This window comes from Argentina silus (genome assembly GCF_951799395.1).
Source record: "Argentina silus genome assembly, chromosome: 6".
Classification (NCBI taxonomy): Eukaryota; Metazoa; Chordata; class Actinopteri; order Argentiniformes; family Argentinidae; genus Argentina; species Argentina silus.
The window spans coordinates 13474610-13498565 of record NC_139660.1 but is presented as its reverse complement, the minus strand read 5'-3'; the positions used below and the strand labels follow the sequence as shown (position 1 = coordinate 13498565).

The window sequence follows — 23956 nt, the reverse complement described above, 5'->3', positions numbered from 1 at the left end:
GTCAGAAAATAAATAAAAGAAAACGATGGGAGAGGGAGAGGAGTGGGGGAGAGAGCAGAAATAAAGTAATATGGTCCAAAATGCATTATCCCTAGGGATCTTTATTCTATAATCCTCAACTAAATTACATTTTCTCCATTGTAAATATCATGATAAACCACGGTACAAATACTGTGCAAAAACAATCACACATCACCCACCTTCATCGCTGGACGGTTCCTGCTTGACGATGGCCAAAGGAGAACGCATGGGCGGCTTGGTTAAGGGGTGTCTGCGACTTTTCTTCACATCCTTCGTCATCTTCAGCTTGGAGTAGGAGCACGACTAAGGGCAAACAATAGGTTAAGTACACACCTACAGACTGCAATTTGGTCTTGTTTACACTATTACTTAAATCAACTCCATGCTAATTCACACAGAACCTGTGGACAACAATCAGTAATCAACATTTATAACCAATTATGAGATTGCTTAAACACAAGACTTAAATCTGGTACCCAGGTGTGTGGACCCTCTGGCCAATCAGCACATTAATTTATCTATTAAGTGCCTGGGAGAAGAAACATCATTGGCCCATGGGTTAGAACATGTTGCGTTGAAACCTACATACAAAGGCAGGCCTTAAGATGAACTTTTATGTTGTTTGCTGTTGGAAACTCATTGCCATGGTCCAGCATGGCTTACCTCAGTGCCTTTTACATCAAGCATGCCCTCTGCTGGTATGACTTTGCCAATGCTGTTTGAGGGCTCGGGCGGTGGGGGCCTGCTAAACGTGGCAAATTGCTCAAAGGCTGCCTGGAAGGCCGACATAGGGTCAGGCAGGTTAGGGCTGCTCTTCTTTTTCTTCTTCTTTTCCTTCTTCTCTCCATCCAATGTCAAGTGCTGGGGGTCTGCTTGGGGCTCTTGCATTGTAAAGAGAAATACAGGGGGTTTTACATGAGGAATAGAAATCCTTGGCACAACCATTCCAGCTGGCCATAATTTCTCCAAATTAACAAATCTACAAGTAACACAGACTAAACAGATTTTTTAAAATGATGTATGCATTGCTGGCTGATGGTAGGAAAAGTGTAATGTGATTTTAAAATAGTCTCCCACTGATATCTCAATGTTTTTATTTAAATTGTATTTTCCTTCTTTCCTTCATCTCCCTGGTGAATGTGATTTTATTGTTATTGCATGTACTATGCATGTGCACTGTGCAATATTGTTGAATACATGTATTCCCTGTTACCCTCTGTGTGTCCTAGGAAGCAAATCTAGTAGTACATCATGGAAGATTGTCCTCCATCCATCCCCTCTCACTCTTCTACCCCTCTAATGACCTCCGATACCCCCTCATTCCTCACAGTGACCCCCTCTGTTCGCCTATCTTTCTTACCCTCTTTGCTGAGGACAGCAGCCAGCTGCATCTGCTCCTCCCTCTCCATGGCCTCCAGGGTCTCCAGGGCCTCTTGGGCCATCCTTTCCTCACGCTCCTGCCGGCGCTGGGCCTCACGCTCCTCCACCTGCCGCTGGTACTCGGTGGCATCCAGTTCGATGCCCGCCTCTGCCAGCACCTTCACCTCCTCCAGCTTCAGCCGCTGTCGTCGGTCTTTCCTTAGTAGGGCTCTGGAAGCAGATGGATGTTATACTATGTTCCTGACTGACTGTGACCTCAGAAGTGTAGAATGACAACATGACTGACGGCGAGTCACCTCGGCAATGAGGCACAACAGTGTGATTGGCACCATGTGACCTGACTGCTGTTCTAGCACAAGTGAGAACACAACCGCCTGACCTAAGCAACAGCATGGCTGGCACGGTTCACAAACACCTTAGTTAGATGAAGGACAGTACACCAGGGACAAATCCCAGGCTTGACCTAAACCCAGAAGCAAAGCAAGTGGGAATCACTGCTATAGGGCAACACAAATCAGGTGTGTTGGAGCTGGTATAGAACATGTGAAAGGACTGAGGGCACTCGAGGAACACTGGTTAGGAGGGGCTATGGGTTGTTTATGGACAGGGCCTCTTTCCTCTTGTTAAACCTCTCACCTTTGGAGCAGCTTCTCCCTGAAGGTGACCCTGCTCTTCCTCCAGAGCTCTAGCTGAGGACTGCTAAGGGTGGTGGGCCTCTGGTGGTCCAGGGCTGTGGCATCTTTCCCCTGCTTCCACTGCTCGTAGCGCTCGGGTTGCAGGCAGCGCACAAACACGTCCATGGAGATCTTCACCATATCCTTGCGACAGGTACACTGGGGGAGGAGCAAGACAGGAGAGGGGGGGCCGTGAGATACAGATTCAGTAAGAATAGTCCAAATGGAAGAGCAGATGTTTCCATGCTACTCTGTGTTAAACTGTTGCAATTCTATGCCGGTTTGAGATTTGAGTGGTCTAGCTGACCTCGAGTCAGTTCGGTTCAGTTTACTTTGTTGGTCTTGTTCAGGAAATTCTCTCACATCTTGAGCTCAAGTCCCAAAAAATTAAAACAGTTACTTTTTTTTAAAACAGTGGCACTTCAAAGATCTCAACAGGTTAAACCCAACTAGGGCTATTGGCCCTCATCCTTTATGGGTTCTATTAAGTTATCTAAGGGAAAGGTTTCATTGTGAACATGAAACATGGATAACAGACGGTGGTTTGAAATAAGAGGATTTATGAACGAGTGGTGGCATACAGTCAACTGAACTGACCAGCCAGCAAATTAAATTCATAGCATTCACTTTAATTCTCTCCATCAATAAGATTTAAAAGGCACACTATATAAGATCCCAAGGGCCTGCACTACATTTATGACAATGGCAGGTTTTTACTTATATGGGAATGAGGCTTTCAACTGCTCTTACTTTTAACTAGAAACATACAGACTAAAAATAGTAGTAAAGAAAGCGGTTATATCACACTTTACATGTGATTGAATATGAAATGTTAGACATTCCCTTCACTTAAAAGGTAATGTAATAGTAGTATCTGAAAGAGAAGAGCTTGATTAGGAAACTATAGGCTTACTGGGTATCTTCAATCAAACCAAAGCTGCAGATATTTCCCTCTATCTCCCTTTCCAAATGATCACAATGAGGACGACACTAAATAAGGCTTTATAAAGGAAGAGTAGAGGTAGATATATACTCGTCTGAGGAACATCCAACACTTCAACTTCCCTAAGATCTCATCAGAAACATTGTTGAAAACAGTGAATCCCAATAAGTAATAATGAGAGAGAAAGGATGAGAGAAAGAGGTAGAGAGGAAGACACGGTGGGGGAAAGAGCAGATGGAAGAAGGTGGGAAAGGGAATAGAGAAGTGAGATGGTGAGAGGAGGGGATAGATGGAAGAAGGCGAGAGAAAGAGGGAGGGAGAGCGAGAGACGAAAACAAAAACAAATTTTCCTTTGTGCCCTGGTTGGTGTATTACATTTCTGCTTTATTTCCTGACCAGCGCTGAGAGCCTTATGTTCAATTACTGGGAACATTCTTCAGCGGCGCGAGGCCCAGACAGAGAGAGGCAAAGAAGAGGAGGGCGAGGTACTGAGGGTGAAGGAGTGTGTGTGTGTGGGTGGGGGGGGTAATAACAGCAGCGACAACAACTAGCCCCCAACAAAACAATATCCACAGTACATCTCATTTACGCAACACTTGAGGGACAGAACAAGAGTACTGCAGAGGGAAGAGAGCACTAGGCTCTGAGGCTGATTGGGAGGCATCATAAAACCTTCACCTGGAACAAAGGAATAGGTGTGGAAACACCAGAAACACAAATGAATAGAAGATAAATGTGGCTCTTACGATGAACGTGGTTGGAATGAGGGGGAACATATTCATAAATGTACTAAAGGAACCCAATTCCAATGAAACTATTAAGGAGTAATGTAAATTTGCCATTCTCGAGGGACACGCTGCACTTAGATGACTTCATTCTCAGATAATAAAAAATAAAAAAAAACATTTGGAAATATACAAAATATCTCCAAAACAAAGAGTAACCCCAAAGGCTTGTAACCAATGAGCCCTATAGCCTACTTCATCTCGTAATGAAGTTAAATGATGGTTGTTATGTGGAAACAAAGTCCTGAGGATACATCTTGTCTATTAGAACAACATCCAATGTTAGCGGAGTGCTTCTCATGCCGCCACGCAAAATCTCTGGCTCTCTGTGTCATACTTTACTAAATATCCTCTTAATGGCTCAATTCCTATTGGTAGCTGAGGTAGAGAGAGACTCTACAAAGAGATCCAAGAACCTTCAACATTCTGCACTGATGCAAAATATACTCAACACAAAATGCTATGTATTATGGTCTCAGGTACACAAAGATGACATATGTCTCCTATACAGTACCTGAGATTAAAGTACTAAATCTAGATAAACACCAATAATATTTAAAGGCTTCTACTTATAACCTATGGAACAGGGAAACCCCATCTAATGAAGAAAAGTACATAGACTGATGACCATATGAGAGTGTCTGGAGCTTTTGTCATGCCATCTGTGCATGTCATGCGGTACTGTATGCTGGTGTGTAAACTCTGTCTGGTTGTGCCTGCAAGCTTGCATATGTGAATTTTGTGCGTAGCACCCTCCAGCCATGGTTCCAGAGACCCCACTAATGAGCTCTTCCATTAAAACGCACATGAAGGCCAAACCCGGCAAACTCAAATAATGACTTTTTCCCCATCCACCGCTCTGTGTCCTCCTCTAATGACAACAGCTGCACAGTGAGTGGAAAGTACAGAAACAGAAACAAGGACTAATCTCAAGTTGAAGGCCGTTAGACAACAACAAAAACTACTTGAGAAACAGGATGAAACAACGCTGGTGAAGGACAAACCAGTTTTCTGGGAAGAGCATCTCATTGACAATGTTCAATTCTGATGGACATAGGACACCAGACCAGTTAATTCACACCTACCACCAAAAATAGGGCCGAAGGCTTTATCAACATGTCTTAATGGGTGTCATCAGAATCAGTGGTGCACAGGCACAAGACGTAGGGACAGTTCCAAACCACCTACTAACCATACTATACATTCTAAACTCTCTAGGGAGAGACAATTGCAATAAGGAACTGATTGTTTGCCAGTCATTTTTCATTGCTGTAAGGCTATTCTTTACTCCTTGTAGATCAACTTAGTCATTGTATGGTGGTTGTTAGTTTAGCACAGTATTACAACACAACTCAAAGTGATTTGTTTTTAGCCAAGTTTAGGCCTGAGGTTCAGGCACGCATGCACGCAGACAGGCACACACAAAATAATAATGTGATAGCCTTCAGCATTCCCTGTCAAAGTGCGTCAGCTCTAACCCAAACAAACCACACAAACAAATATGAAAACTTTGAGTGAGTCATCTGAAATTCACTTTCATGATGAAAAAGCAGACAAGGGGTCTAGTCTGGAGCTACGTGTAACTCCTACTTTCTCACCCAGAAAAAACACCCAAGATCCAGTCATTCTTTCAATGGAGACATGAGCGATTTGATCGTGGGGCGATGCGACTAGAATGGAAACCATCTCTATCTAATGCATAATTCAGCAACTACCATTTGGGAGAGAGAATGTCATGCTAGCGAGCTGCAACCCAGATTGTGTTGCCCAGAAGGAACACCTCCTGTGGTGACACTGCAATATCAAGAGACAAAATCAGTGTGAACACACAGTAGCACCACTGAGGTGGTAATTGTTTAGTTTTTGCAAAACTCATCCTGTTAGCGTGATTCAACCCAAGGGGCCATGGTTGATGACATCTCATCATACAGTGGGATTAGTTTTCTTCTCTTTTTTTTTTTAGGGATAGATCAGCTTTGAAATTAGTAAATATAATTAAGTTCTATCCGATAGCATTGCTTGCACCATTCTAGTCCCTTTTTTCCCCCTGCCTCAACCCTCCGCTAATTGGAGGACATGAAAAGAAAATGATAGGTATAATATTTATGTATTTTTGCCCAACCAGCAGTCCCCCTCATCGAGGACCTGTGGTGTTTATGTGGTGTTTACTGCTGCCGAAAGCCACCACAAAGTGGTGAGAAGAGCTATGAAGGATGTTTGAAAAAATGGTTTGCCTCATCAGCTTGTCTTATCAGATACATTGGCAAAATCAAATTTATTATAGCAGCTCATGAATTATAGAGATGAAGAGGGGAAATGGTTTAAATCAGGTTATTTTAACGAGGATCTATTCTCATACCGTCAACATGCATCTCACAGCGCAGAGAAGCGGAGGAAATATTTTAGCTTAATTTAGAAATTAATGTCTTCATGGATACTTCATAAAATGATTGGAATATGGAATGTGTGTGTCAGTGTGTCGGCGAAATTGCATATTAATTAACTCATAGAATATAATGTTTCTCAGTTGATTCTGTGCATTTCAGCTATATGGACATACATATGTTACATGAAATATATAACGTGCCAGAGTTGAATGTTGAAATGCGAAAAATCGAGTTTATTATAGCAGCTCATGAATTGCAGATCACACATTCTCTCACGGCACAGAGAAACAGGGAAATGCCTAGCATGTCTAACATGAATAAGCGCAAGTCGGCTTTAATAATGTAACAGAGTGAGTGGGATTGTTAAATTGTGCTGGATAAATTGTCACACTTTTGTTTGCTAATCGGAAACGATCAAGAAAAAGATTTAAACAAAAGGTGAGAGGCGCAGAGTCAGATATTTTTAGTGATGGATACGACTTGATGGATACGAATTGAGAGGCCGTGTTTGTAAAAATGACAACCATTATTGACAACTATCGTCACAGCGGTGGCACGGCTAGAAACTTCGGCCTACTGCAAGTACTTTGTTTATAAATAAACTTAACAGTTATTACAAATATATTTTATTGACTAGGTACTTGTTCAAAAATTCAAACACACACACAATTTATTTATTAACATGGTAAGTTATGTCCATTACTGTATGTTTGGTATTATTCCTTTTTTAAATTCCACCCCTCAGCTGCTCCCAGCCCATACCACCCTCTCGATATACCACCCTGTCTTGGTTTCCTTGTGCCATATATTTTTCAATTGTGCTGTGATGTCTCACATAGTTCCTGAAACTTTCAACTCAGAGTCTGCAGAGATTTTAAGCTAAAAATGAATCTTTTTGATTAATATGATTATATTGATTGTCCTTAGTCACCCAATAGTGCTATTTGTAAGGTTATATATAGATGAATATTGTTTATTCTTGTACCTTAGACCAAATGTCAGACACATGATAAATATATTCTTACAAATACTGACAAGACAACAAACTGTCCACTCCAGGGAGGGAACTGGAATGTATGTTTTACACCTGAAGTGTAGATGGCACGTGTGTGTACAAATGGTATCAAAGATAATTAAAATAATAATGAGGCAATGAATAGACTATATAGTACCTAATACAGGCTCCTGGTTTCTTCAATTGTTGTGGCTTTTGTAGGGACAGGGGTAGCATTACTAATGCCTTGTTGACACACACACACACACACCAGGTGAGTGTGTTAGCACACTGGACAGACAGGTCAGCGATTAGAGCCTCCTTACTCAAGAGGAATGAGACACACAAAACAAGCCAGTGCAGTCTCTCTGTCAGTGATGCACAACCCCAAAAGCGACAGATCCGGCTCTAAGGACCATCTTTCACTGTCACGTTAGGTGCAGGAGAATAGGGCTTGGCATGAAGGACAGAGAGGAGGGAGAGATGATTCCTAGAGCTAGTGTTAGGAAGAGAGAACAAAGCATGTGGCTTTCTTGGAGCCCAAGCTGTTCTTTTCACATTCCGTTGGCACTTTTTGGAGCCGCCTGTCAGTTCCCTGACACAAAATGGAGGGCAGTGCCGACCAATTCAATTCATCTCTATCAAATTCCGACAGAACTCAGTGGGAGAACTTCCTGATCACTGGACTGTGACTAGGCCTGAGGGGGACTGGGGGGAAGCAGGGTTAAGAGCAACAGAGGCTGCATGGAGAGAGGGGGAGTACTGGAGGCCCTATGATTCTTAAAGACAGTTGGCCACACACCGAGAGAACAGCTAGAGCCACTACTGCAGCAAACTGGCACCTCATATCTGACATGCAGCCAAGCAGAGAGAAGAAGAGAGGGAAGGTGTGTGTGCGTGTGTGAGTGTGTGAGAGAGTGTGTGCGAGTGTGTGTGTGTGTGTGTCTGTCTGTTTGCTCCTCCATTGGTCTAGTCTCACACTGCCATAGTCAAAAATACTGAACGTCCCCTCTGGGCGAGGAGAGGATGACCAGGAAAATTTAAATTGAACATAGAGGAGGAGGAAAATCAGCCAAAACGGGAGCGCTTACAGATGACACTGTAGTCCCATTGCCACACAAACAACCACACGCCCCAATGACTTCATGCTCAAGAGCTCAAGGGGAAGAACTGTTTGTATGAGCACTGGACTGTGGAACTGGCACTCAAAACAAGTTCCATTCTAAATATGCAATTGCATGGTTGTGTAAGAGGAGGTTTGCATCATGTGTAGTAGACAACAACAAATCCCTGGATTTACTATCATACTTTCACTAGCTTTACACATTCAGGAGTCAATTGCAAGTACTAGTAAATCACAGTTAGTTACTGTTCCTGGGAGATAGCTATTCTATCGGCAATCTACCTTTCTAGCTTGGTGCGCAAGTTTCTTTTTCTGAATTTTACAGGGGAGCAAAAACAAAACTTGTTGTTTTTGCTGATTCTGAGCTGACTGTATTGTGATGAGTCTTTGTTTATACACTTTATTTCAAAGCAGTTCAGGATAGCAGTCAGCTCAAGGTACCACTTGATAGATCTCATCATCTCACCCTTGCGCACCAAGCACTCCCTTTGCTCCCTACTGGAAATGTACACATAATTAACACACATTACTAAATGACTATGTTGCATTTGTATGATCAATATGATAAGAGCAAGTTTTCAATTGAATGTCAATACACTTCAAATAAAACAGAGAATTACATATACCTTCAATCAACAAAAACGCATTGCAAAGCATGTAGGTGAAAATGTCTTTGAAATTGCAACACAATGCTGATACACTAAATGCATTTTCAACATATTGTCAACAAGTTAATCCTACGCAATGCATTTTTTGTTAACCTTCAGTTCATGGAAAGTCTATTGAATTATGTACAGTGTGTGGACATTACATTGGAAACATGCTCGTAGCACATTGTCCAATGTGTTAATGTTGTGTACAATTTCCAGAAGGGCTATGCCTGCCTCTATGCAACTAAAGATGGCAGCACAGTAGTTGTGTGTTTGTAGGTAATGTCGAGGCTTCTGTTAGACTGAATTAACCCACCTGTGTCGCCATCTTGCCATAGTCAACCCAGCGCAGGGTGGCGAAGTTAGTGGACTCGGCACAGTTGAAGCCATGGTTAAAGCCAGCGTGATAGCCATAGGGAAAGGTGATCATAAACTCGCCTTCCTCTTGAGTAATCTTGGGAAAGAGAGAGAGAGAGAGTTTGTAGACATTTGCATTATGATTTTCATCCAACACAAAATCATACCCCCCCCCCCCCATCTCATATACAATCCAATAAACAAGAGTTATCAAGTGTACACTTTATTTTTCAGGGCAGTTAGGGAATTTAGTTAAATATGTTTCATAGGTTTTTATAAAAGTTGAGAAAATAGCATGTCTTACATCAATCATAAAAGCTATAAATCATTTGACATGTTCACTGGCAATCTCAAGATTATGGCAGAATCTCAAGAGTGATCAATAAGAAAAAGGATGATTCCATAAGATATTTTAAGTTCAATCAAACACTTTTTTCACCAATTCATTTTTCAATACATGATCAATTCAAAAATCCATCCGAATATGACATTTTGCTGCGTCTTTGGAGGTACGTTTTTCCCTCTGGTTGGCCCATCAGAACAAATGTGTGCAATAGACACACCCCTTTCGACTTCCCTTTACAGCATGTCGCTAATAGTGATGAAGTGTGGCTCCTTTTACTGACTGTTTTCAAGTCGTGAAAAGAAATGAAAAATCTTTCATTCATTCAGTAATGCCTAGAGCACATTCCCTACAGGTGAACAATGAATTGCTCAAAATACTTAATTTGTGATTGCTAGGCATACAAACACTATGATTTGTATTTGAATATATTATATTATTTGTATTATTACATTATTGTAGCAGATAATAAACCAATACATATTAATTGCAGTTAAATTGGCATTTTTCCCCCCATACATTTCAACACATACAGTTTAGGTCAATTTAATAATCTTGTTTTGATGTCTGATTAGAAATTAGTTGAGTCATGTCGTTGTTGATGCATAGTATCATAACATTGTTTTAATACATGTAATTTCATGGGTTGAAATATGGTTGAAGGTAGCACCTTGTCTAAATTGACGCTCAATGTAAAATGTGATGTGGCACTTGAGCATTTGCTAATTTGTGAATTGAAAACCAATCTGTCTGTCGAGGTGGAGATTAGCACAATACTGTTTGTAAACAGCAGCACAGAAGGTGACGGTTCACAAACTCGCTCTCAAGTAGGCTAGTTTATTGAGCAGAGGCAGGATGTCTATGTTTTGGTTCATCAATAACATTAAATAATCAATTAATTGTATGATTTTCTTTGCCATCAGTTGTAAACATGTACTTTTTTTCTGTAATACTTATTTTCCTGCGTGCACATACAGTTAGAGAGTTGGTGGTCAGACCATGTCTCCTAGACACTGAACCTGAGGAGCGCGTATAAATTCTGCTGTAGGATTCGTTGAGACCAGCAGGTCAAACGAACAACTCAAATGAACGAGCCACTCGGAGTCAGTAAAAAATAACTAATCGCAAACTGTACATCACCAGTCGCTAAGTGAAAGCATTCACACCTTTTCAGTCACTCAATACTAGGAGCACTCATTGTTGTCTTTAGATCGCTGCAGTTAAAGTTCTATACATCGTAGCGAGAAGACAAAAACAGTTTTACACTGAGGAGGGTTGTCAGATCCCCCCCCCCTAACCCTAACCCCCCCCCCCAAAAAATGAAATAAAAATAAATTAAAAATAACTCTCTCTACTCGTTTGCGTTCGGTCATCAGGACCCGCAGCAATTCTCTTGGTTCATGGGCGAACCGGTCGACTTCAGAGGGTTCTGAAGTAAGTAAATTGCACTTAAGGAAATTAAACTTTGCCTTGGATGAAGGAACTTGACAAAAACAGAGCCTCCACACTTCCTGCAGCCCAGCCAAGGATAACAAAAACACAGGGGCTAGCTCTTAATATCCACAGTCATTAAGGACTGATGTGAAAGGAAGATTTATTTGTGCACCCCCTCCTCCCTCCCTCACTCACTTGAGCTGCCTGGCGGCTGCGGTTCCTCGACAGCCATTTGAGGCGGTACAAGCGCAATTAGACTGAACCCAGTGAGCATGGAGCAGGGAATTAGCCAGCCTGCGCAAATGAAGATTTTCATTTCGTTCCGTGCAGAGCTGGGCCATCATTTCCTCAGAGCCATTTGCTCAAGCAAAAAGTGAAAAGAGAGACAGCTCACCGGTCTGTCAAGCTTTTCTTTGAAATTAAGTTTGACAAATTATTTTGGTTTAATTTCACCACTCATGGCATTCTATAGGGGCCCAATAACGAATGTTAGCTACAAATAAAGTCCAATGACAACATACAACAACTGTGTTAGACATAGCCTTTGCCACTACAAAAACATTATTGCAAAGGTCTCATCATAACTTGATTTCTTCCGTTCAACTTGAGGGTACAGGAAGTACTGGACGCTTTTTCATAAGTTCCATTTCACAACATGGTACCCCACCCTATCCTCCACCAATATGTACCCTAAACAACCTCCATCACCCCCACTGTCCCTGATCAATATTTTAACTGGTTGTGATTAACTATTGACTATGGTTTAGCAGATTGAGGCACATCAACTCTATCTAAGGGAACTGACAGGATGGGAGACAGAGCAGCGGGAAAGAGTGTGAGGTAAGCTCACTAAAGACAGTAGTCCTGTTATCAAGGACCTTTTTGCTCCTGTACTCGCAACAAAGCACAAAGGCAGATTTTATTTTTACACTCAAATCAAGGGAGACGCTTTAGGTGTGCATCAGGTAACGTGGTCCCTGTGAAAACGACATGCCGAAGGAAAAACACAAGACAGAAAAGAAAAAAGAAAAGAGAAAAGTAAAAAAATAAAAAACTCTGCAGACAGTGGATACCTTTGTATGCCTATATTAGGGAGATTAATACAGGGTTTTTTTTATCTTCCCTTTTTGGCACCATGAGGTTTTCTATCTCTACAATTACACACAGAAAAAAATAAGTGATTAATTTTCTATTCAGGAAATGTGAAAAGAGGGAAATTTAAATAAAGCTATGGTCTTTATGCAAGAAGTGCATCAATCTAATTATCAGTTTTTCAATACTGTGTGTGTGTGTGTGTGTGTGTGTGTGTGTGTACGCGCACACACCAGATAGGGAGAGAGGGGGCGAAAAAGCAAGAGATTTATCAAAGTAAAAAACATTGACACATTGAAACAAACATCAATGCCATTAAAATCATTTCATCATATGATTTATGATTCTCCTACTCAAGTATGGTTGGTACTTTCCTAGTGTGTGTGTGTGTGTGTGAGTGTTCACTTCATCATCCATCTCTCCGTTCATTCCATTTCCTTGTCATTATTCCCAGAGGTTGGCTTGAGACCACTCTCACCCAGAGACACACTTGAGAACCTCCCTCTTGACCCAGCCATCCTCCTAATGTGCTGTTAACCTCCACTTTACTGAGCGATGGGACATGCTTTCCTACACCTCATTCACTTTTATCGGCTGTGCTGGTGTCATTTGCTCAACAGTGCCATCATGTCCTTTTTCTTTTTTTTTCTTCAAAGGGACCCTTTCAGGATTGTAACAATGAGAGGTGATAAACAGATGATGCACACAACCTCCATTAAGTCACTGTGGTCATGTGGAGACCAAATGTGGAGCAATTACATTGCATTAGCCAGAATATCAGTCAAATACTTATGGCCAAATTGAAAGACGTCATAAGGTTCATTATTGGTTAAAATATTACTCAATGTTGTCATCATGTAATAATATTTTTTCTGACCTGTACTTTCGCAATGATCCAAGTCAGAACATTAAGTAGCTACAGTATCGATCTGGCTTTAGAAGCTTGGCCAAGGTCTTTCCCAGCCCCTTTAGCTCCCCCAGTGTAAGGTCCTGTCCTGAAAAAACCCTAGCCCCTACTCCCTAGACCCTTGTGTAGATCTGAAAGGACTGGATAGTTATAAGCTTCCACCTAGCCAGTGGGCAAAGGCCCTTTCTCAATTGTTAGAAACTTGTCCTCTCCTCCGTCCTCCACTCACTTCCATGTCAAAACACATTGGGTGAGAAGATCTAGGTTCCTCCCATTAGACATTCTATTCCAATGCTTTTTGAGAAGGAAGTGAGGAGAGGACACAAGGAATCGAGTTTCTAACAATTAAGAAAGAGTCAGAGGAGCTTCTGGCATCTTGCTAATACCTTTCCAATCCTTTCAGATCTGTGTATAGGCTGAAGGGGCTACGTTGTTTCTGTTCCAGCCTGCCAAATGTAGGGCCTCATCTACACTTGACACTTAAAATCAGACTTCTGAGATCCCAATCCGACCACGCCTGGTATAAAACATAAAATAAAATGTGTCCCTTAACAGCCTTTCGTGACCACATTTTTGCTGTATTTAATGGGTTGTATGCGGTTTCGGTAGACAGGATAGAAATGGGAATACAATGCCAGCTCATCCATCTCACAAGGTGGTCAGCTGGGTCCAAAGACAATCGAGCCACAGTGCCAACACAAAACGCTTTTTGCGTGTCTTGGCCTGTAAAGTTGTATGCAATCATCTTATTCGGATGACAAAGGTCAGATTTAAGTGACAAGTGTAGACAGGGCCTAGGACGAGTCTGTTCTGCTACCTACCCTGTCAAAGGGGATGCTGTACTTCTTCAGGATGGAAGGGGATAGAAGGGTCATCTTGTGGCGAAGGAACGCATCACAGCCCTGGGAACTGCCTGGGAAGAAACCTGCAGGTGGGGGGGAACAAACACAAATAAACCAAATGCAAAATGTAGTAAACTGTGTCCCGTTATCTGAATTGACCACCTAGGGCATCCACATTGCAATGCGTTTCATGTTCTCCAAGTGAAATCGACAACTCCTGAGTGAATAAACTGATGAAAATTAGTTTTTTTTCCTGTTATAGTCAGCACGGGTTTGGCACTCTCCGCATAAATGTAAGATATAATTGGTGGTTGGAGGTTATCAGAAAGTCTCTGTCAGACTGGGGATGTGCGGGTCACAGTGTTTAAGGCTAACGCCACGCTCGCCCAGAAAGCCTTTAATTATGATAATAATTTCCTGGTCCCACAATCCCTCCCTTCACGGTAGACCCCGGGGTCACCGCCAGTGAGCGGACAGGGCTGGGCTGTGTGGCATGTCAAATGTAGTGAGAAATTTCTGATGACACAGAATACTGTATGACTGGCATCAGATGGCATGCAATTATATCAAAACGCAGGTAGGTGAAAGCAATGGGACACATACAGCACTAAAATAAAAGCTAATGTTTGCCTTTTAGTACAGATAATACAACGGCTAGTGTGTGGGCACTAACATTGAGATGTTCTCATTCCATGCCAATTTAAAGCACTAGATTCAGTTGAACAGGAAATATGGAGACAGTGTAAAAAAAAAAATAATACAACAAACGAAGACAGTGGAGGTGGCTGTAGTCTAAATTAACTTTCCATTTGTGTGCAAAACTCTCCATAACTGTTCACTCTGAAGAATGGAAAGGGGCACAAAGGACAACTATTCCTTCCACATGAAAAAGTCCCAAGAGCTGATACCCCCTCTCCAGCAACAAACAGCCCCTTTGCTCTCATACACCATGTTTCTAAAGCCTTTCCCTAGCCCTATTCAAAGGACACACACACACTCCCTGTGCTACGTTGTGCCTCAAAGGAAGGAGAGCGTCTGCCCAGTTAAACTTTAATGTAACTGACAGTATAATCGAGGCCCATTTCATCCTTCATTTTCATTGCATTGTTTCAGAGCTATTCCCTCAAAGAGACCTTTTTCTCTGGCTGCTGCTGTTGAGGCTGATAAAGGTGAATAATGTGCTGGCGGAGGCTGGCTATTAATCCCCATTAAAATGCAGCTGGCAGCGTGGAACTCTCCCCGGGGCAATATTAACTTAAAGCTTCATTTTGTCCTTTGAGTTTCCAAATTTAGTTCTTCCCCTCCCCACAAAAAACAGAAGTCGTGACGGAAATGATGCAAAGGGAGCTACACTCACTGGTAACTCACATCCATTCTCACGCCAGAAATGCACAATTTTGTGAGGTGCCCAACTTATTGAAATATATTGAATTGGCCTGATGAAACATTTTATGTTTGTTGATGTTGGTTATGAAGCACAGTCAGTGTGCTGGAAAGGTTATGACGGATATGGAACACGACCAACAACAAGGGCGCAGCGGTTTGTCTTTAAAGTGTTTGGTTTTCTCTAGGAGGCAAGTGTATTCCCTCTGTCCGCTTTCTCTGCCTCGTCAATTTCTGTGTTGTGTGGCACAACATACAAGCTAATCCTCATTGATCAGCAGTGCGAAGGAAGGTGGACAGAATGAAAGAGAGTGGAGATGGAAAGAAAAGAATGAAGAAAAGAGAGGCAGTGATGCGGCAGTCCTCACGCCTTTGAAAGCACTTTTCCCTGGCTGTGCATGGAGAGGATGTTTTAACAGCAGTAGATGGAGAGGCCAGGCGCTCACTGTTGGAAGCACTCATTCAATTAACCGAGCCCTTGCAACTCAGAGGCATACAAACACAGCTATTGGATGGTTATTTGTTTAAAATGTTCCAAGGCTATCTATCTACACAAACACACAGGCAGACATACACAGACACGCACGCCCACAAACACACAGTTTGGAGTTTGGACTGTGTGAGGTTGGGGTCTTACCTTGTGCCAGTCTCTCGAGCCTTTTGCCATGCTCAGGTGGGATGGCATACCTGGATGGAAGAGAGAAAAAGAAAGAGTTAGGAGGGGTGAGGAGGAAGAGGAGAGGGTGGAGGGCAGAAAAAGACAAAGCAATCAATGAAGGGCAGGGGCTGAGAGAAATGGCTGTTTGGGGATCTCTTGACTATCTCCTCCTCTTTTTAGTGTCCTCTAAACATTTATGCAGAGACAGAGAAATGGCCCATGTTATTTCTCTGTGTGCTTCTCTCTCCCAAGACATACATCTACTATTACCACTGGGGCTACAACAGTTAATATGCTGGGCCAGGTTATCATTATCCGGGAAATGCTGTTAATGGGCGCGTTCATAGCGTCATCACTTTGGCACCACTGCAGGCACAGTCCATTGCTAGAGTAGAGTTTTCAGTTTTGCCTGAACTGAATCGGGTTTCACTTACTCACTGACGCATGCAACTTGGACTTATGTATGCTTGTGACGTGCCTTTAATTCAGTAAAAAAAAAAAAAGGAAAAAAAAAGAAGAAAATAATAAGAATAACAATAAGCTTCTGACATGGCTTGTGGACTACGAAAAACGAAAACTGTCCCAAGGAGAAGACATACATATAATAGTAGGACATAATAGAAACCAAAATCACAGTCCCTTATTTGGCTAGATGGAATGCAAAGTTTAACATGGGTTTCAATGAGGAAACTACAAATGTTTTTTTGGCAACAGCCACTGCAGTGCCCTGCAGTTCTCCCCATGGCCACATGTATTAGCCAGCTTCAAAATGTCTCTGCAGGATTTCTCCTCTGGTTGAGGCACATCTCTCCACCTGCATAAAGCCGGAACTCTCATTTGTCTTACTACAGTCATCATTATTATTACCACAATTATTTCTTCCAGTTTAGGAAAAACTTAACCCCTCTGACACCTTGTGATACGCAATGTAAAAACCTTTTTGCCTCACCTTCCCCCCTCAGGTGAAAAGTGTGCTTAAAATAGCCTATGGTGGAGGGATACAGCTGTGTTATCCTGCCACCTGTAGGCTAAAGATGGGAACACAAATTGTTAGAGCTTATTGAGCAGAGGAGCCAAGCTTGCAGGTTGCTAAAGGTAACAACGCTTATAAAATGATATAAGTTTTGGTGTGTGTGGGTGTGTGTTATATCAAAGGACAACTTGGCGGTGACAATAACAGCTGATGTGTGTATTCACTGACACAGCAGTCAAAGTGTGTTGGTGAGTGTATGTGTGCTTGTGCACCGATGCGACCTGCCTCCCTCCACACAACTAAATCAAGCAATCAGTGTCTCTTCCGCCATTACGCCATTGTTGTCATGGCAGCAGCACATCTTTGTTCCAGCTTGAGACTGAAATCAACAAATAATGACAACATGGCAAATAAAGGTCTCAACTTCTCACACCTTTCCAACAGAGAATGGAGAGTATTCTTCTTCAGCCACTCTTGCTGAACTACGTAGGGAATACTTGACACGTTGCTTTCACGTACCGTTTGATAACTGCTTGAGTCAAGCAAGTCTTCAGGTGGTGTGCGTGTTGCTAGTGTTTGATCAAAATAATCATCCCAGCTCTACTGAACCCAAGAGTAAATTTGCCTTCATATGGGAACAAGACTAATGAAGAGTTTGTGCAACTGAAGGAAGGTACATACATATGCATGTGTTCAACATCCACAGAGTGCCCTGCGTAAGTAATGAAACCGTGAAGCATTTTTTCTTCATTTGGCTCTACACTACAAAAGTTGGATTTGGATACAATTACTATTGAGGTTAAAGTAGAGATTGTTAGCTTTTATCTGATTTTATTTCTGTATATATTGGTTTCACCATTCAGAAATTACAACACTTTTTATGCATAGTCCCCCCTATTTCAGAGTACCCAAAAAGTAATGGGACATATTTATCCAAAATAAGTACTCATGTTTAGTATTTGGTCGACAATCCTTTGCATGCAATAACTGCCTGAAGTCTGCGACCCATTGACACCATGAGACACTAAGCATCTTCTCTGGTGATGCTCTGCCAGGCCTGTTCTGCAGCCATCACCAGGGGCCACTGGCGTGATTCGTAATGACAGAAGCCAATTTTTTATTTTTTTATTATTATTTATTAACAGGAGAGAACTTGTACAGGGGGGAAGTGGGGGTTGGAGTTAGGTTTAGTTAGTGTTTCTGCACACTTCAAAATATATTCTGCTATATAATTAAGTAAAGAATTAAGTAAATGATGTTAGTAATTTGACCAAACAGAGGCATGGTTACCACAAAAACAAAGGTCATCAAAGCATTACTAATCTCCCGACTCAATACCTCTGATTAACACATTCCCAATCAATCAATCACAATAAAGCATTGAATAACCATTATGCTCTGATTGTTGTGACATATCTTCAGACACTATCCCGTCTTCATACAGACTTTCTATCAGTCTGTCTTTTTAAAAAGATCTAGAATGCTGTCCGGAGACACAAACAGGGGGCCTGCCTCAGCTGCCCCCCCCCCCCCCCCCCCCCCCGCTAACAACCCAGGACATAAGTAGCAGAAAATGTGATTTTGTGCATGAAGTGCCACAGCCGATCGATACTAATTTGATGTCTCTTTCACATGCAAAAAAGAGCCATTTTCTATTTCTGACTGTGATGTAACTGATGGAGCGAGGGGATACCATCCATTGTTGCTTTTGTTTTTTCGAGTTTATTATGTTTTGTGTATGACCTGCGCCAACATTTTCAGTCACTTGTACCCCTAAACATATACTGAGTTCTGATAATTTTTTAAAAGCTGAGAATCTCAGCTTTCTAACCATGTCAAATTTGGAGCGATTTGTTGATGACATTTTTGCATTTTAGCTAATTTTAAGAGCGTCATAGCAAAGGGTCAGAATACTTATGTACATGAGGTATTTCTGTATTTAAATTTTAATACATTTATTGAAATTCGCTTTGTCCTTCTGGGGTATTGTGTGTGGCTTGATGGCAAATTCTTTTAATTTAATTCATTTTAAATTGAGTCGATAACACAACAAAATGTGGAAAAAGTAAAAGGGTCTGAATACTTTCCGAAGGCACTGTACATGGAGGAGGCTAAAACAACCTAGTCTTCTCAACTATTTCCGTGTGTCTTTCTCTTTCACACCAAAATTTAAAATAGTATTTCTCTAGTCTCTCTGGATTAAAACCAAATTATGAAAATGCACTATACTACATATTGGATCACTGAAAGATACATTTTCATTACCATGCAGTTTACCAATAAAATGGGCTGATGGAGACACACTTGGTATTCCCAAAAATATACATGAACTTACTACCATCAATTTCAATAAAAGGTTGACTAAAATAGACAAGATCTTGCAACCATGGAGGGGTAAATACCTGTTAATCTACGGAAAAATCACATTGATTAACTCCTTAGTCATATCTCAGCTCACATATTTACTTATGGCACAACCATCTTCAATGATATTATGGATGGAAACATTATGTCACAAACAAGGCATTTTTTCTCTGACATTAAGGAAACCATAGTTCAGCTAATGAGTTTGTCAACTTGATTTTAGCTAATGGAAGACAGCCAGTTAGCTAGCCAGTGAGTTTACAGTTAGCTACTGTAAGGAGTTATCTAGCAACTCCAGCTCAAACTGAAAGCTCTATCCATCTCATTTAAAGGCATGAAAAGTATATTTACATTATGATTTAGCTTTTAAAACAAGGTGAAATCGATTTTACAAATCCGTAAAAATGTTTTATTGCAGTTCCCCTGCAAGCTGTGGTGTTGAGCCACTTACACGACCATGGGTGGGGCAATTCCAAACTGCGACAACCCTACCTAGGCTAGAAGCAGGATTATGGTGCATTGTAGACAATTCCTCAAGATTAGTCAGACTGTGAAGCAGCAATGACATATGCCACTTGTGTTGAGGTGAAACCATTTCACAATGTTATCTGCATGTCGAAATGAGGCCTACTCTAGTTGCAAAGGGAACTCTGATTTGATTATTTTAAGTTAATTCTCTATGACATTCTAAACCCTTATAACAATCAGTCACAGTAGTCAACAACACTACTCATGCCACCTGCTCCACTGACTCTGGCCTCCTCATTGTCCCCAGAATCAGACTCCGCACTATGGGTGACAAAGCTTTCTCATCTGCTGCTCGGCGTCTGTGGAATCCTCTCCCCCACAATGTCAGAGCTGCTGACAGTGTTGACTCTTGTAAGACATTGTTAAAAACCTACCTGTTCAGGCAAGCTTTTAATGTATAGGGCTGTATGTTATGCATGTTCTGTGACTGTCGTGCTATATGTAGAGTGCTTTGAGTCCGTGAGAAAGCACTATACAAATTTAATGTGTTATTATTATTATTATTATTATTATTAAGACAGAGAATAGAAGACGTAGCATTATTGGCATTTCTGAATCGTCTGTGCATTCTGATTAAGCAATTTTGCCTTTACAAAGCACTTTCAATGAGCAGGAGGCGACACACTCTTGAAACTGATCAATCCATATCTCGCAATATCTGTACCATAAAATAAAGTGCAGCTGAATGTCAGTTGAAGAGAAAAAAATTAAATAGAATAAAAACTACAAAAGGTAAACGATGGATTAATAATGGACTGTGTTAACGGAGTTACAAATCCAACATTTATTTTTCAGCAGTTCCCTGCACTCTGCTCTGCCGCTTGAAACCGCTGGGCAATCTGTAAGCATCTGACAGCAGATCTTCAGGGGGGGAAAATATGACTTTGATGGCAGCAGAGTTGGAGGGGAATGAAGTTAATTTCACAGTGGCTGCACAGGGGGGTTAGGCAAACAGCCTCCTGCACACAGTTTAACATACTGTAATTACCAGAAAAGTGAAAATGATTCAATTTCAAAAAAGGAAGGGGATGGGGTGATGGGAGTGGTGTGTGGAAAAGCACACATTCACGTTAAACAGAGTTGAGGGGTGCATCGATGTGAGTAAATTCACTTTTAACGAGTGACAAGGAAAGATTGCTTTTCCTTACAGGGGCATATGTAAGGGGGTAGAGTAGAAGGGAGGGGAAGTCATCTTGAGATAAGTTGCTTGGAGAGAAGACGGAAACCAGGGATTAAGATGAGGAGTACTATGGAGCCATTTCAGCTCCAGAGTAGCATGGAGGAGGAAGGCTCTGGGCCTGGGTGTAGGGGGGAGGGGGTCTTCCCTGGCATGGGAGCTACGGTATGGCCTTATTCTGGGGTTGGTTGGGAGCTTGTATGCAGGCTCAAGGGCGGTGGTTCGAGCTGGTGTGTGGTGACAATAGGGTGAAAAGGGACATTTGGAGTGTACATTCACCTTCCGCTCATAATTCCTTTCTCATGTCCTCAATGTATGCAGTCTTTTATTCTCATATTTTCAAAAACAAATCCTGAATCCAGCGATTTTTTAACAAAGAGGACAAACTGGCAATATTGAGCCTTCTTTATGGAGCAGTAGTGATGGCTAATGAACCATGGCTCTTGATACGGGCTGAGACACTGACGCACTGAGCATTTAATGAGATCACACCGCAGAGATGAGGGAGCAGGGACATGAGGGGACAGGCTCCAACATCTGATGGGAAAATGGAAGAACCATACTGAGTGAAATAGGAAAAGAGGAAGCAGGTGTGAGAGCAGAGGGGGAGGAGAGGGCTCAGGTACACACACAAACACAGTGATGCTAGTATTGATTCAAACGCTGCAAGCCTGGGCAGGTACTGTTCACCTCCCACTGAGCGAGCGGCTTTAAACACGGGAGGAGAGTGGTACTAAATGAGGGGAGAGAAAAGCTGAATCCTTCCCTCCAAGCCGCAGACCTCCAGGGGAGAGAGAAAGTCAGAGAGAGAGAGAGAGAGAAGGAAAGATACTCTGCCTGTGCAATAATGAGCGTCATCACAGCCAAGGGAGGCCCGGAAACAAATTCAGATCCCCTTTTTTAATTCTACCACCAAGCAAACATCCCTCTATGCAGAGCATAATGTCCATTTCTACACGTCTAGGACACATTAAAATACATCATAATTTAAAAAATGATCAATTTAAAAGAAATATAGGAAATCTATGGCTATAGTGCTTGTTTGCTGTTTGTGCCTTCTAACAATTGGTATCTGCTAGTGATGCACAGTTCACAAATGGTTATTTTTGAAAGACTCTTTTTACTCACTCGAGTCATAAGTTTTCAGAGTGACTCGTTCATTTGACGGGCTGGTCGCAATGAATCCTACACCAACTCTAATTTTGTGTGCGCAGGAAAATAGGTCATGCTGCTCGCAACAAAGGCAAGAAATATATATGTTTACAACCGATCGTAGATGGTGCAGGAATCAATACAATTAATTAATTGTTTAATGTTATCGATGGACACATCCTGCCTCTGCTCAACAAACTCCCTAGACTACTCGAGAACATGTGCTGTTGTTCACAACACAAACAATATTGTGCTAATCTCCCGGTGTGCAGTTTGTGAACGATTAGTTATTTTTTACTACTCTTTTTACTGACTCAAGAGTCATGATTTGTTTTCCGAGTGACTCGTTCATTTGAGTTGTTCATTTGACCTGCTGGTCTCAACGAATCCTACAGCAGGATTTATACGTCCTCCTCAGGTTCAGTGTCTAGGAGACATGGTCTGACCACCAACTCTCTAACTGTATGTGCATGCAGGAAAATAAGTATTGTACATTACTGAATGTCATTGATGGACACAACTTTGTAGAACCAAAATAGACATCCTGCCTCTGCTCAATAAACTAGCCTACTCGAGAGCGAGTTTGTGAACCATCACCTACTGTGCTGCAGTTCACAAACAGTATTGTGCTAATCTCCACCTCGGCAGACAGATTGGTTACCAATCCACAAATTAGCATATGCTCAAGTGCCACATCACAATATACATTCAGCACCAATTTACAGACAAGGTGCTACCCACAACCTTATTTGAGCCCATGAAATTATATGGATTAATACAATGTTCAATGTATAAATCAACAATATGATGGCTAAACTAATTTCTAATCAGAGATCAAAACAAGGTTATTAAATTGACCTAAACTGTGTGTACCGAATTGTGTGGGGAAAAAATGCCTATTTGACTGTGACTACTCGCATTTATTGGTTTATTAGTTGCTTTGCTTAAACAATGTAGTATGTATAATGTAATAATTAAAATAATGTAATTATAAAAGTAATGTAATCTATTCAATTAACAGTGTTTGAAGAACACTTTTATAAGTCTCAGTCACAAATAAAAAAAGTCACAGCTCTAAAGTAATAAACCTGCGGTCCCTCTTTGGTGAACGAGAGACTTGTTCAATCATGGCTCTTTCCAGTTTTCAGTTCATTGTTCGCCGGTGGGGGTCCTGCGTGCTCTGGGCATTACTGAATCAAATGAACGAAATTAGTCGAATGATTTGTTCTTTTGACTGAATGACTTGAAAAGTTCAGAGTCAGTAAAAAGAGCCGAACATCCAATCACTAGTATCAGCTACTCTTATCAAATATGAAAATAGAAAATATACAAATACAGCTAGGGCACAGCCAATTAATCCCAGCAAAAAAGGTCCGCAAAAATGAAGGAATTACAAGGTAAAAGAGGGCGAGAAACAGAGAGGAGGACAGGTGGAAACTGATGTCCAGGCTGATAGAGGAAGAGAGGAATTGTAGAGGGAGGGAGGGAGAGACATGCTCTCACCGCACTGGACACTTAAACCATCTGACCCCTACCAAGATCACCTATGAGGTCACCGCCGTTACTGCTAGTGTGATGAAGTATCGTCTTCCATTAACATTCTGTCGATATCCTCATCGTCTCTATCATTACCGCTGGGCCTTGCATTTAGCACAGAGTGGCACTTTGAGGGTGATACAGTGGGGCTGCGCTATAGCGAAGAATTGCCATTCAATTGATGGGAAATGACCAGCTAAAGTGATGGAAATGTGTCTGCAAATTGAGGCTCTTTATGTAGTGTGTTGGGAGA

General features: G+C 41.7%; 1 protein-coding gene across 2 annotated transcripts in view; it reads right to left on the bottom strand.

The window, feature by feature from the left end:
- kdm4b (lysine (K)-specific demethylase 4B) overlaps positions 1-23956 on the bottom strand; it is a 43169-nt gene that overhangs the window by 12339 nt on the left and 6874 nt on the right. For both annotated transcript variants that reach the window (XM_083671946.1, XM_083671947.1), the window contains exons 6-12: positions 15953-16002; positions 13912-14015; positions 9274-9411; positions 2038-2234; positions 1382-1611; positions 685-902; positions 201-324 (exon numbers count right to left, since the gene is read on the bottom strand). In XM_083671946.1, the coding sequence (XP_083528072.1) occupies positions 201-324; positions 685-902; positions 1382-1611; positions 2038-2234; positions 9274-9411; positions 13912-14015; positions 15953-16002 (1061 nt within the window). The remainder of the gene's footprint in view (positions 1-200; positions 325-684; positions 903-1381; positions 1612-2037; positions 2235-9273; positions 9412-13911; positions 14016-15952; positions 16003-23956) is intronic.